This window comes from Polypterus senegalus, chromosome 3 (genome assembly GCF_016835505.1).
Source record: "Polypterus senegalus isolate Bchr_013 chromosome 3, ASM1683550v1, whole genome shotgun sequence".
Lineage (NCBI taxonomy): Eukaryota > Metazoa > Chordata > Cladistia > Polypteriformes > Polypteridae > Polypterus > Polypterus senegalus.
This window is the reverse complement of record NC_053156.1, coordinates 214,194,937-214,210,192: the sequence shown is the minus strand read 5'-3', so window position 1 is coordinate 214,210,192 and position 15,256 is coordinate 214,194,937. Positions and strand designations below refer to the sequence as shown.

Genomic DNA, 15,256 nt, shown 5'->3' with positions numbered 1-15,256 from the left:
GCTTCTCAGTCATCCGCCAATAGCGTCCCTTGTATGAAATCAACTGGGCAAACCAACTGAGGAAGCATGTACAGGAAGTAAAAAGACACATTGTCCGCAGAACCCGCGAAGCAGCGTAAAATCCGCGTTATATATTTAGTTATGCTTTCATATAAAATCCGCGATAGAGTGAAGCCGCGAAAGTCGAAGCGCGATATAGCGAGGGATTACTGTATTACATGCCATGGGTAATGTAAAATGTTGGAGTGTTCCCATTCCTTCCAACATCAAAAGCAACTGCTGAGTACATTAGCCAGACAGGCAAACAAAAAAATTGGAGAATAGAAGAGGTAACACCATTTTAGCAAGATGTTTACATCACTGTCTCTAGAACACTGAGGTTCAACATGGTTTTCTTTTGAGTGCTTTTATTATATTACATTTTAATCATTTTTGGCTTCACACAGTATGCAAAAGTTCACTTTTATCCCCTGAAGCTTTCAGCATCCATTCCATCATTGGAGCTGAATTTAATAGACTATCAATAGTTGTAGAAAACAATACATTTGGATTTCTTGCATTTTTGGTTTATAATTCTAGAAAAGTGGATTTGTCTCTCAAAGAAATTATAAATATGTAGAGTTACCTTCCACCAAATCAATGCTGTATAGTTACATAGATTTCCTTGGTCAGCATTTCAGGAACATCTTTAATGTTTCCATAGTACCCTGATTACTGGGTCAGCACCACTCAGTGTGGTTTTGAGTCAGATAGGCATAAAATCCATTCAGCTTGTGGAGGTGAATGTGTCCTAATTTACCACTGCGAAGATACTGATAAGCTTTACTGTTTTTGATTTTTTTTTCCCAAGTGAGAGACAGCACATGATGTGCGTTCATTCCTGTAAGTTCTGTTTCCACCTGTCTTTAATTTAGAAATAGTGGGCTGTCTTATCTCAAACAATTGTGGAAATTTATTCCTATGACTTCCTTATGTGTAATTTGCTACAATATTATACCTATCTGTTGTCTGAAGTCTGACATTTGAGTACGAAATTATTTATATAGTTTCCAGAAAAGGTTTGAAGTCATACAGTAGGTGGAGAGATTCAGAAGTTCAACTAAGGAAGAGTAAAAAGTGAAGGAACACAGTATGAGAATAAGTAACAGGAAAGGTTAGTCACTCCATGAAAATGAAAAGAACAAATCAAGGTAAAAGGATTTTGAGAAATTTTCTGCCTTTCAATGGTTATGAGATTACATAGAGGAATTAGTAATTCTATAAGTGTTTAACTCCAGATGGATTACATTAGACCAGTGCTGTGCATTTACCAATTTAGGAGATTTCTTCCTGGAGGCTAGTAAGATTTGTACAGCTGCAGAATGCAAAATAAAAGCCCTCTTCTGCAAGTAATAAAAAGAAATATCAAAGTCAGTCAAAAGAAGGGTTTGTGAGAGTAAAGGAATAGTAAAAGTGAATGGAGTAAAGAGTAACTAAGCATCAGCAGACCTGAAGAAAGATGTATGCTCTGTCTATTTTTAACATGTTTATCTAGTTCAGTTTAGCATCTTGTGTACCTGATACCTAAGACAACAGAATGGGGTGCCAGTTAGACATGCATCCTGGATGGGGCACTGGTGGACAGAAAATGTAATCAGACCTCTCTGAAATTATGCATGAAAGCCCCAGGGACTCTGAAGGAGAAAAATTGGGGGAATTTATCAATTCTTGATTTGTTTTTTTTGGGGGGGGGGGGTGTAGTATATTTTTTGGATAAATTGATTTTAGGTATATATTGAACAGAGGTTTTTTTTTAAAATACAGGCGTGCTAGCCTGCAATGTAAAAAGAAGAAACAGTTGCCTTTTTTGGTAAGAAATGTTAGGTGGAGAAACAGAGAATGTGAAGAAAGTTCCTAGTGAAGCAATATTTCATAGCTTTTCATAGCAGAAGGAAGTTGATGATAAAAAGAATATTGGAATTAGAAAAATTATAGGGTTCTAGTGATACAAGGTAAAGGGGTTCATCTTCTTTTCCTGTCTTACTGTCGCCATAGACCAAGAGTGTTCTTAGCTGTTCTGTGTTTGTAGAACACTGTGGTGTTGGGTTGAGGAGCAGGTGTTCCACTGCCTCCTTGAGACTGCTTTATTATCCATTGATTTATACCCTCCACTTAGCCCAGCCAGACCACTCAGATCTATTTCCCATGGTGATGAATCAGTTAATAACCAGCCATTTATCCATCTTTCCATTTGTGAAGAAATTAGTCCAATACAGTTTTACTTTGAAGTGCAGGGTTTGCTCTGGAAGGAACAAATTCCGGAATTGAACTGAATTATTGTCCATCACAGAGAGCCGTCTTTATGTACTCACTTATACCAGACCAATAGAGTGAATAGTCAAAATTTTCTTAATGAGTGTGGAAACACACTGAGAAAACAAATACGCAGATATATTGGACTTTCACCTATGTGGAATATTAATCCCGGATTCTTTAATTGTGACATCAGTGCTGCCAGTCTATTAATTTATTTTATGTAGCATCTTTCACAGAGAATCCATTAAACAGAACTAATAGTGCATTATAATTTGTAAGGAAAGAAAACTTTAAAGGGTGTTTAAAATTAAATAGTATAGCATGTGGATAGAATCACAATATGAGCTGACAGTATGACAGGAGTATTGGAGTTTGAGAATTAGCATTTACAGTTATATCTAAATAACAATAATGTGAGAAAAGGTAGGTTTCCTTGTTTAAACTGAGAACTAGGTAGAGAGTTTCAGAGAGCAGGGGTCACAAAGCTAACCATTGACATTGACACAAAGCTAACGGTTACATTGATGTTCTTCCCAGAGAATCTAGTGGGTAGCAGATTGATAATTGGTAAGGTGATTTAGATTGACTTGTTTCTTAAAATTACTATATATTGTAGAGCTTCTAGCACATCTTAGAAATAAAGTTCATTATAGTGGTTTATTCATTCAACAGCTTACTTATACTTTAAGTGAGAATTTGTAATATGTAACATGTACAATAAAGGTTCACTTTTGTCATAATTCAGAGTTTTGGCAGAATGATCTTAACTGTACTGGATATACATCACATTGCTGAGTTTTTATTTTTTATTTTTCTTTGTTATTCAGTAATTATTTTTCTTGTGAAACATTTCAATACCATAGAGAAGCATTAAACTGCTTCAGTGGTCTCTGTTGTTGCCTTATTTATATTTCTTTCAAGAGTATGTAGTCGAGCACCCCATAGCCATCAAATTCAGGAAGCTAGAGCTCAGTCTGTAATTTCCTATAAATTATGACAAATGTACATGTTGTGTGAGGGATATTTGCATCATTGTGTATTGAACTATATAATACATTTAAGTAGCTTTGTAACAACAAAAAGGAGTCACTGATGCATTTCAAAATGCATCATAGAACATAGAACAGTAGCTATTTTCTGTTCAGGTTAGATTCTCAGTGGCATTTCAAACATTAATCCATACATAGTTCTCACTTCTGAAATTCAGCAGATCAAGATTAGCACATCCTAAATTCAAATAATGGAAGGAAATCTTACAGAAATGTTTTCTGGATTGTAAACTTGTGCAGATAAAGTAATTTAAAATACATTAATCGTCAACTTTGTGGGGGTTATGTTCCTAGAAAATGATGCTAAATTCAAAAACCAATTTTATTACATTGAAACTATGGGTTCAATGGGAGTTAGGTTACCCGGAGCACCAGAAACTGTAACCTTGTGCAAGAGATTGCTCAAGATGAAGATAGAACACTTTATCACAAAATACTATTTTTGATAATATTCCTTTTTCATAACACAGTAGCCATGAAATTACCCATAAAATATAGTACACAGAATACAATCAGTAGCATACAAAAGACATTTTTTTCTCACTAGTCATTCATAGAATTCTGTGAACATCTCAATTTAAAAAAAAAAAAGATAACTTTAGTCTCTACTGTCAGAAGATGCCATGACTGGCAAAGTCCCAACATCACCTCTAGCACTCTGTCCTTCCCGGCTGGCGTTGGAGATCATAAAGGATACACCAGCTTGACATTGTAAGCAAGATCCTTGAAGATCTCTGCATGTGTGAGCATAGCAGAAGTAAGCTGATGTTTAACCTTGAGGCTGCGATTGATAATGGGACTGGTCGATTTCTTAATGTCAAACTTGAAGTCGTCATTCTGGTATGAAGTTTCTCTTAATACTTTTATCTTCTCACTAAGGCTAATCACAGACTTTGCCTGCTTGGGCTTAGCAGCTGAAGGACTTACACTACACTTTTTGGGTATAATTGCAACACAAGACTTGATATTTTAAGCAAAACAAACTATGCAACAAATGCAGAGGGAACTTTTTTACTCTACAATGGTAGAGCGAACAAGACCGGTGGAACATCTAGTAGGATACTAGTCACTACTCAAACAAATTTTTTTCTCTACTGTGCATAGCAATAAAGCTGTAAATCTGCAAGATTGTTAGAGTGAAAAAAAGTTTTGTTTTTTTTTTTGCTTCCCAGCCTCAAGTAGTTTTTGACCCAGAGCTCAAATATGTGTATTAAAAAAGGCCAGTAGCACTCACTCCAATCATCATGAAGTGTTTTTTGAGAGTGGAGCTGGCCCACATTTAGAGCAGCATCCTGGACACTCTGGACCCCCTGCAGTATGCCTACTAGCCCAACAGGTCCACCTCAGATGCCATCGCGGCTGCACTACATTATTCCCTCTCCCATCTGGAGAAGAAAGACTCCTACATCAGGATGCTCTTTGTTGACTACAGCTCTGCCTTTAACACGATTATCCCCCATAAACTCACCCATAAACTGTCTTCACTTGGCCTGCAACCCACCCTCTGTGACTGGCTCCTAGATTTTCTGACTGGCAGGCCCCAGTCTGTCAGGATTGGTAATAGGAGTTCAGCCACCCTTATCACAAACACAGGCACCCCACAGGGATGCGTCCTCAGTCCCATCCTCTACACCCTGTTCACCCACGACTCTGTCGCATCCCACAAAGATAAAATCATCCTAAAGTTTGCAGATGACACTGCAGTGATAGGACACATCACTGGTGGGGATGAGGTGGACAGTCTGGCATCATGGTGTGAGGACAATAACCTCACCCTCAACACAGACAAGACGAAGGAGATAATAATGGACATGAGGAAGGAAAGGAGACTTCACTGACTACTGTTCATCTGAGGGCTTGAAGTGGAGTGGGTGAGCAGTATTAAATACCTGGGCGTCTACATCAGTGAGGACCTCACTTGGACAGTTAACACCACACTGCTGGTCAAGAGGGCTCAATAGCGGCTGTACTTTCTGAGGAGGCTGAGGAAGTTTGGTATGTTGACTAAAATCCTCAGCAACTTTTACAGCTGTGTTGTTGAGAGCATCTTGACCAGCTGCATCACCGTATGGTACGGCAACAATACTGCTATGGACCGAAACGCCTGCAGAGAGTGTTATAGACTGCTGAGAAGATCACCAGAACCCCACTGCCTTCTCTTCAGAGCATCTAACTGCAGAGTCCGCAGGACAACTGCCTCGATCCTCCGGGACCCCACCCACCCCCAACACGAACTGTTTACACTTCTACCCTCAGGCAGGAGGTATAGAAGTGTGAAATGCAGGACTTCCAGGTTGAAGAACTCTTTCTTTCTCAAGGCCATTAGACTCCTAAACAGCTTACTGGAGTTTATAACCATGGTTCACCTCATTCTATCTACCTCACACTACGTTATTTGACTTGTCCATCACACACTTACCTGCACATTGCACTTTATACTTCTGTTTTTATACTATATATACTTTATGCTGCCAATGTTACTTATTATCTATCTGCTACTTATTATTTATGTTTATCTTTATATGTTTGTTTTGTCATTTGGTGTGGACAGCAGAGAAAGAATTTCATTGTACAGGGAAACGTGTTTCCTTATTGTCCATATGACAATAAACTGTGAATTTGAACTTGGACATGAAACATTTATTGATTTTTAGAAACCCGTGGATTTATATCTTCTTAATTCCTAAAACTCTGAATACTTTGTGTTTAATTTCCTTCTTCAGAAAGTAATTAAACATAATCATAAAATTCTACAGTAGCATAGTGGCTATTTGCAGGTATCCACTGGTAGAAGATCACCTTATTGGTCCACTTTCCTTTTCCTAAATGGACTAATAATAAAACATTCTCAACCCTACTTAATCCAGTTCATCATTCAGGGTGGAAGCAATGGATTCTATACTGGCTAGATACAGGTTAGGAAGTGTCCATGGTCTGTTGCACACCCATACCTGCACAAGATCAATTTTGAATCACCAAATACTTTATTCCCTTTTTATGACTCGTGTGCTTACATTATGAGATCCCCAAATTGTGCACTTATGATTTCAGTTGTCCTCAAAAACAACAGTAGTTCACAGTATTGTCTTTGATATAGTATTGGATCAATTAAAAAAAACTTTCTCCAGGGTCCAAATCCTAACCCTATACTTTTCAGATTTTATAATGGGTAGAAAAGAAAAATATTGAATTAAAAGATGATCAAAAATGTAACAAAATATTTTTACTCTGGTTACACATTGTAGACTTCGAATTTGTGCTAAAAACATATTGACTGTTGTTTGTGGCACATTTACAACAGCATGACAGTTAATAATGTTTTAGTATCAGTTGTGTACTAAAAATGAATTAAAAATGAAAAAAATACTAGGTTTCAAATTTAAAGGACAAATCCATGGTAGATTTAAGTTATTATTTTAGCACTTCTTTCAGTTTTAACTTGTATGTATTGCTTTCTAGGTTACACCTGGTTTAACTTTGTGTATTACTTCTTTTTAATCATCAGTGTCTTTTCATTCCTTGGTACGTGAACACTTTAATGGTCAATGATTAAATTAACTCCCATTTCTAGTAAAGCTTGCTGCTTTAACCACCAGGAAGCACCACAGAGCCCTAAACCCAACATGCAGTAATAACCAACACCATTGTAGGTATAAATAAAAGGTATTGATTAAACATCAGCAAGGATCCAAAGCACTCTTTGAAAGATCAGCTAAACTACACAAAATAAAACAATTCTTCCTCCTCTGATCCTCTTCCATTGAGTGTTGTCCACTGCCTCATGACACAGACTCACTGATGTGAGGCAGTGGGTTCCTTTTTAAACCAGTCCTGGGAATGCTTGCAGTGCTGTGCTGTGTCTCTCTGGAAGCACTTCTGGGCCATAAAGAAGGCAGGAAAGTCCTCCCCTGACAGTGTCCTCTTTTGGCATCCAGGGACCTCCGACAGGGCTGTACTTCCAGACTCCAACTCCCAAGCACCCCTGCAAATATGGACGGGGAATGGAACAACTCCTAACTCTCAGCTTTTGCTGATCCATCCACTATATTATACTTGGGCATAAAGTTATTTTTATGGCCTACCGGCCATTCCATTTGTTCCACTCTGGCGTACCATTCCGGGTAAGAAACCATCCTCCTTCCCATCTGGAATTCCTGTTAACCTCCTACACCGCATATTACATAGGCTATGTACTTCTATATGTTGTCTCGGATCCTTTTTGTTAAGCATCTTTTTGTTTTTTTACAGGGTATTGCAGGCTTATCCCACACCCTCGATCTCCTGGCAATTGGACTGTATATTTTGAAGGAGCTGACTATGAAACTCATTTCTCACCTGACAGCACAGAGCTGGTATGTGTGAACTATGTATTGTAGGTTGAGAAGTTTTGCAACTTTTTGATAGATGAAACAGTATCCACCAACCAGGAGTAACTCATAAAAAGGGTCTGGACTGAGATTTGATACATTGTAAAGGTGGCATCACCAGACACCGGTCAGCAGCAGACCTGAGTGGTTGAGAATGAGCGTTATGGTGTAGTGGTTGTAAGGTCAAATTTCACTATTGACTTTGTTTGTTGATGAGCAAGTCACTTGAATGTGCTCTGATTGGAAAAACAAAAGAAATTTAACATTTGAGAGATAAAATTTATTACAAGTCGCCCTGGTTAATAAAAAAAAAACATTGGCCTAATAATAACTTCATATAACCTAGCAAAAAATGATCCTGTCTTGTCAATTGGAGTTCCTGGTACATTTGTTTATCATATCCCCCTTTCACTTCTTACTAGTAAACAATATCGACAGTTGACTTCTGATGTCATCACCTAGGTTAATTTGCATCTAAAAACTCTTTTCCCTTGTGCAGTTGTTCAAATTTTGTTGTTTTTCAGACTCAGATTACAATACATTTTATTTATTTTGTATTTCCTATCTGTACAAATTAATTCAAACATGGATATCTATACTAATAAAAGGCAAAGCCCTCACTGACTCACTCACTCACTCACTCACTGACTGACTCATCACTAATTCTCCAACTTCCCGTGTGGGTGGAAGGCTGAAATTTGGCAGGCTCATTCCTTACAGCTTCCTTACAAAAGTTGGGCAGGTTTCATTTCGAAATTCTACGCGTAATGGTCATAACTGGAAGCTATTTTTCTCCATTTACTGTAATGGAGTTGAGCTCGAACCCGTGGGGGGTGGAGTTTCGTGTGACATCATCACGCCTCCCACGTAATCACGTGAACTGACTGTCAACGCAGTACGTAGAAAACAAGGAAGAGCTTCAAAAAGCGCTGAATAAAACATGCATTATATAATTAAGAAGGCAGCGAAACAATAAGAAGCGAGCGAGTGACATATACAACCATATTCATGAGTGCTGCTACTTTGGAAACAAAGCACGGTGTAAACCTAAAGTTTAAATTAAGTTCATAGACAGGCTGCCGCTGGCGTTTGTCATGCCCACGGTAATGCGGGATACAAGTTTAATGAGAGGACGCAGGATATAAACAAGAGTTTTGATCACTTTGTAACTAAGTTAAAATTGCATGTGAAGGGCTGTGCTTATGCAAATTTCGAGAGACTGTGTTTGTGGGGGATTGACAGTTAAATCGGATGGGGGAGTCACGTCATCATCTCCCCTCCCATTCACCTCATTTCGCTCTGAGCTGAGCTCCGCAGCTAACGCAGTCTTACGGAAGCGACTTTGTGACACTGCCACCAAATACTCACAGAAAAATCCACAAGTTAATACACACGCTGTCTCTAGAGTTTCTCCACACTCTGAATCCTCCAGGCACTACTTACAAAAGGTTACATTGACAATCATGTTACGTTATTTTTAAAATGTTTCCTTTTCTTAGCACAAGCACAGCTGAGAAGCTTCGATTCATGTGCTCCATAACGCGTTAAAAAACGCGTCTGGAACGCAACCCCCGCGATTGAGGAGGGATTACTGTAAGTAGGTTCTATTTAGTCGCCAGAAATATCTTTAGTAGGAATGGAAGTTGAATTTAGTCTTTAAATTTCTATGGTGAAGAAAATTTTATGCAATGATGACTAAATTTAACTATATAAAGTCAAAACTTGTATATATAAAGTCATTCCCGAATATATTAAGTCAAAACTTGATTATATAAAGTCACTGTCGGAATAAATAAAGTCAAAACTTGAATATATAAAGTCTGTGCTGGAATATATAAAGTCATTCCCAAATATATAAAGTCAATACCTGAGTATATAAAGACGGCGTCGGAATATTTAAAGTAAGCGCTGGAATATATAAAGTCAAAACTTGAATATATAAAGTCAGTGTCGGAATATACAAAGTCAGCGCTGGAATATCCATCCATTTCCCAACCCGTTGAATCCGACCACAGGTTCACAGGGGTCTTCTGGATCCAATCCCAGCCAACACTGGGCGCAAGGCAGGAACCAATCCTGTGCAGGGCATACGCATCATTTTCAAGACATTAACCGATCAGTGTTTTTTTAATTTATTTTTCTGAATACGTTTTTGTTAACTTAGTTCAGTTCAGAGTCGTTTCAATCAATATATTTTGACTTTGACTTTATATAATAGGAATGAGTTTATATACTCCGATGTTGACTTTATATAATCAGGAATGACTTTATAAATTCAGACACTGACTTTATATATTCAAGTTTTGGCTTTATATATTCCGACAGTGACTTTATATATTCAAGTTTTGACTTTATATATTCGGGAATGATATATATAGATAGATAGATATATATATAGATAGATAGATATATATAGATATGACATCAACACTCATATCAATGACAAAACAATTACATTAACAATCATGTTGTTATTTTTATAATTTTTCCTTTTCTTTTTCATAACTTTAACACACTACTTCTCCGCTGCGAAGCGCGGGTATTCTGCTAGTTATATTATAAATACATCTTGTTTGTGATAAAAAAAATGTGTTTATGTGGTAAGAATATGGCCCCTTGAATCTCATAGAAAATATGTTGAAAAGTTTTGGTTCTTGTGCTGTACCACTGCTTCCCATGCGGCATTGATAGACTTCACACACATGTGAAGAAAAATGGAGGACTTGTCACCAAATCTGTATGTACACAATGTGTAGAGATTTTTATTAAGAGTTGTAGCACTGCTACGTGTGACATCTGAAGAGGATTATGGCATAATGCCTCAAATGTTTTTTGAAACAAAATCCAGTTAAATTGCTTTAACTACTATATGATTTCATGACAAATGCACTACAACAAAAATGCCAATTTACATAAAGCACATGTGTAAAATTTTTACTGTACACGATACATACTAGAAATAAGCAAGTGTGCACTGGCATGTCTGCCAGTTCAAAATTTCCCATTTGCTTCTCCAGCACTCCCACTGTAGGCCTAGCCTTTACATTTCTAAGCATGATAAAACAATGGCCTAGTGCTTATCCTATATGGATTATCTATGCTCACTGCTCACAGATTTGGAAAGTGAAGATGTTTTTTTAATCAAGCTTGCATGATGCTTTAATTTTCTTTCCAATTCTTGTATCTCACACCACACTAATGTTTCTTTCTAACTTTAATCCTAAACTGTAGCAGTGAGATGGCATGTGCATCAATCAAAATGGCCAGTCTGATTAGCCTCTCTGGAGTTTCCAAATCTAACTTGTATCTTTTTTCGCAGAGAATACATTTTAATATTTCTGGAGGGAAATAAAGTGTTCAGATAATTTCACATTAACCTCCTTAGCATTCGACCCAAAAGCCATGCTAAAAGTGTTAGTCTTGAGTGCCACTCGGGCAACTTTACTCATGCGACTTGTGTAAGTGTTAGAACCAAAAATCACTTGGGCTGAAAAATTGCAGTCAGTGCTACCATTCTTTGGAGAAATTATGTTTCAGTGCAGGTTTTCATTAATTTTGTAATATCCGCACTTTACTAACAATGAAGACTTTGATGAGAATAACCATCCAGCACCCAAAATGAAGAAAACTTGGGAGCTATACCAGGTGATTGCAGTAAAATTTCAGAGCATTTACATTCTGCACCGCAATGTCAGCATCAATGAAAATCTCTAGGCTTATAAGGGCAGAATGTCCATGAGATACATTTGGAATTTGGTTCTGTACATAGGGAAAGGCACAATGTTTGATCTGAAGTACAATCAATATGGTGTTGCTACATCATTGGTGCCGACTTTGATAGATGCTCTGCTGGATCAAGGTTACTATGCAGTGATGAACAATTTGTATACTTCGCCAGAGCTGTTTGACATCTTGCTACAAAGAAAGACTGGCTCATATGGAACAGTGCGTCCTAACTGTCGTGGCATGCCTGAAGACTCTGGCAGAGCTAAATTACAGCAAGTTGTGCTAGTAGCTTGGCAAGAGGGTAAAGTGCTTGTGCTGAAATGACAAGAAAGATGTTTGTCTTCTTAGCACTGTACATAATGCAGCTACAGTAACTGTACAGGCACAAGGCAACAAGCAGGTTACAAAGCCTGGTGTGCTACAATAGCACAATGGGAGGCATAGATTGTGAAGATCAAGAATTGACTATCTATCTGGAAAGAAATTTCAAAAAGAAACACGCTATTATTGTCCCAGCTGTGACGTTGGATTGTGTCTTTCACCGTGCTTCAAGATTTACCACACATTCATTTTGAGATTATATACTGTTTTGGCATCATTAGTAGAATTATTATTACTGTTGTTATTATTTTGTTATTATTGTTCGTTTCATCTTATTATTTTTATTCATCATTACAATCATTATTTGTATTATTATACTTTTGAGATTAAAATGTAATTTTCATGTCAAAAATTCAGCAGTTTTTACGTTTTTTTGGAATAAAATGCAACGCTAAGGAGGTTAAACATTTCACTTCATTGTACAGCACTACACTACCTGCAAGTCATAGCTTCTGAGTTTTGCTATAAGAGTCTCTTGGTTGTATGTGATACAGTGTAAAATTGCAAAGATTTGGAATTTTTTGCTTTTCTACATCAGTCTTGTCAGTGCACTGTCTTCACCTGTCATATCAGACTCTGTAATCTTACACACTGAAAGGAGAAGTGATCAGGTCTCTTTCATTCAAAAATACCAGTATTTGCAAACAAGATTTCTTCATCCTTAGTTTGGTCAAATAAACAGAAAATTTCACCTTTAATTGAGCTCTCTTCTGGGAATCTAGCCTATGCACAAAGCTAGGTAACATTACTGAAATGTATGCTTTCATCTAATGCAAAACTGAAAAAATGTTCAACAGACAAGTCAGCAAATCCATTAGCAACCAGTTAATAAAAGATAACTCTTTATTTCATTATGGTCAAGTTAAATTACTGCAGTCCCCTGAGTGCTTTGTAGTCTCATTTTTACTCCTGAAGTCTGCATACAATGCAGTGTTTCTGCTGATGCAAAAAAAAATGTTTTACCAGTTTTGCATCAGGAAATGTTTTTTGTACTAAAGCTGAGATCCATGCAATCTCAAATTATACCTTGGCTAAACATTAAGATGTGGGTTTTGTTTTGTGAATATGTTTTTGTTAATTCACCTAGCAAATCCATTAGCGATTGGATTCTGTATTTCCTGGCACTATGCCTGGAAGGAAAACAATCATTTAATTTCACATGTGTGGTTTGGAAATGGCATTCTAAATTGCTTCATTTGAAACCACAGCAATTTTATTGCAAATTAAATAAACTGGGCTAGCTCTGTGGAGCACAAATAAAAAATTGCCATTCTTTCTTGAAAACTCCTTTCTTCATGGCTAGTTCCTTTCTCTTTCTCTTGTTACATGCCCAGGTTGTAGTCAGATGTGGTGTTGCTTTGTTAGCTGGCTGTGGGGAATTAGTGTTTTCATTTATTAGATTTTTATGTTAGAACTGTTTGTTATATTGATCGGGTTAGGTCAGGGAGCATGTACTGGTACAGTGTGTTGCCGCACCCACCACACAATGAAACAACTCGGGATCCTGGTTGGCAACCCCCCAGGCAGAACACCCTTCAGTCCCACCCTCCGGAAATTACCCTCTATCTGCCACAGCCAAGTGTTACGTGGGCGTCCCCTTGGCTTGGATCACCCTCAGGAAATCGTGCCACATGGCCGTAGTGCCATAACTGACACTCCCTCTTAATGCAGGTAATGTACCTCATTTGGGACTCCATGAGCAACCGTTCATTCGACACAAAGTCAAACCAGCGGTGCCCAAGGATTCTCTGAAGCGACACAGTACCAAAGGAGTCCAGTCTTCATCTCAGGTCACTGGATAACATCCATGTCTTGCACCCATATATAGCAAGACAGGAAGCAACAGGACTCTTAATGACTTGGACCTTCATACTTTTGCATAGATATCGGGAGTGCCACACACCCCTTTACACATGACCCCCCATGCTCTCTCAATCCATCTATGACTTCATTGGAGTCACCAGAGACATGAATGTTACTGCCGAGGTAAGTAAACCTCTCGAAAAGGTCAACATTCTCTCCACAGACAGACACACTGCTGATGACTGTGCCCAAGAGGTCATTAAAGGCCTGGATCTTGGTTTTTATCCAGGACACTCGCAAGCCCAGACACTCATACTCCTCGCTCAGTCTCTTGAGAGCCCTAATCAGAGCCTCCATTGACTCCGCGAAGATCACAGCATCGTTAGCAAAGTCAAGATCCATGAATCTTTCTTCACCAACAGATGCCCCACAGTTGCTGGACCCCACGACCTTGCCCAACACCCAGTCTATGCAAGCATGAATCAGAGTAGAAGCAAGAACACACCCCTGATGAACCCCAGAATCAACTGGGAAAAATACAGAGTTTCTGCCTCCACTCTGCACAGCACTCACAGTACAGGCCAGCCATGATATCCAGCAACCTTGCGATGATCCCACAAACCCTCAGGATGTCCCACAGGGCAGCTTGATCAACTGAGTTGAATTCTTCATGAAAATCGTCAAAAGGCTGCAAAGAAACTCCGCCGTTGTTCGTGTTTGTGCTCCATGAGAACCCTCAGTGCCAGGATGCGGTCAATGGTAGACTTAGAGCAAGTGATCACACATACTATTGAGGATGACCCTAGCAAGGACCTTACCCAGCACCAAGAGCAGTGTTAACCCTTTGTAGTTGCTGCAATCCAGGCGATCACCCTTCCCTTTCCAGATAGGGAAGACAAGTCCCATTTTCCATTTAGTTGGGATGATGCCAGTCTCCCAAATGGAATTAAAGATTGCTTGCAAAGCCGGGAGTACAGCCTTACCACCAGCCTGGAGAGGTTCACTCTGCACACCACAGATCACTGCAGCCTTCTCTCCCCTCAGCTGGTTCACCACCTGTGCAGTCTCGGTGAGATTGAGTGGTTCACTGCTAATTGGGGCATCAACCTCAAGAACCGTGGACCCAGAGATATCCAACATATGAACAGCTGCTCAAAGTAGCCAGCACAGCAGGTCACAACTGCAATATCATCCGTAAGGACCATTCCATTAGCCGCCCCAACTGTGTCTCTCCGAGGAACAGATTTGGATATGCAAAATTCTTCGATTCCTCTGTAAGCAGGATGTGGGTTGCTAGACCATAGATGGTGTCACTTTGTCACAGATTCTCCTTACAAACGCCTCCTTATCTGTCCTTAAAGTCCTCGCAGCCGTCCTTCTCAGTACCGGTACAGACCAGAGTTTCCATCAAGTCGTGCGCTGCGGGTCCTCTTAATGATATGCAGGGTGCCCTGTGAGATGAAACCCATCCTTCTGGGAACACCAGTAACAACAACACAGTCCTCAGCTACCTTCAGGGTCTTGCCACATCACATTAGGATTTGCAGTTGCTCCCAAATCTGCAAGATCCTCCCACAAACTGTGCAAACTCATTATAAACAGCCTGATCTTGGAATCAGGGCAAGTCCAGCCTCA

The 15,256-nt window shown here is 38.9% G+C and overlaps 1 protein-coding gene across 1 annotated transcript in view; it reads left to right on the top strand.

Moving 5' to 3' along the window:
- The window catches only part of LOC120525817 (afadin-like), a 365,848-nt gene that overhangs the window by 238,613 nt on the left and 111,979 nt on the right, over positions 1-15,256 (top strand). Inside the window, 1 exon segment of the mRNA XM_039748422.1 lies at positions 7,593-7,696. Coding sequence (XP_039604356.1) covers positions 7,593-7,696 — 104 coding nt within the window.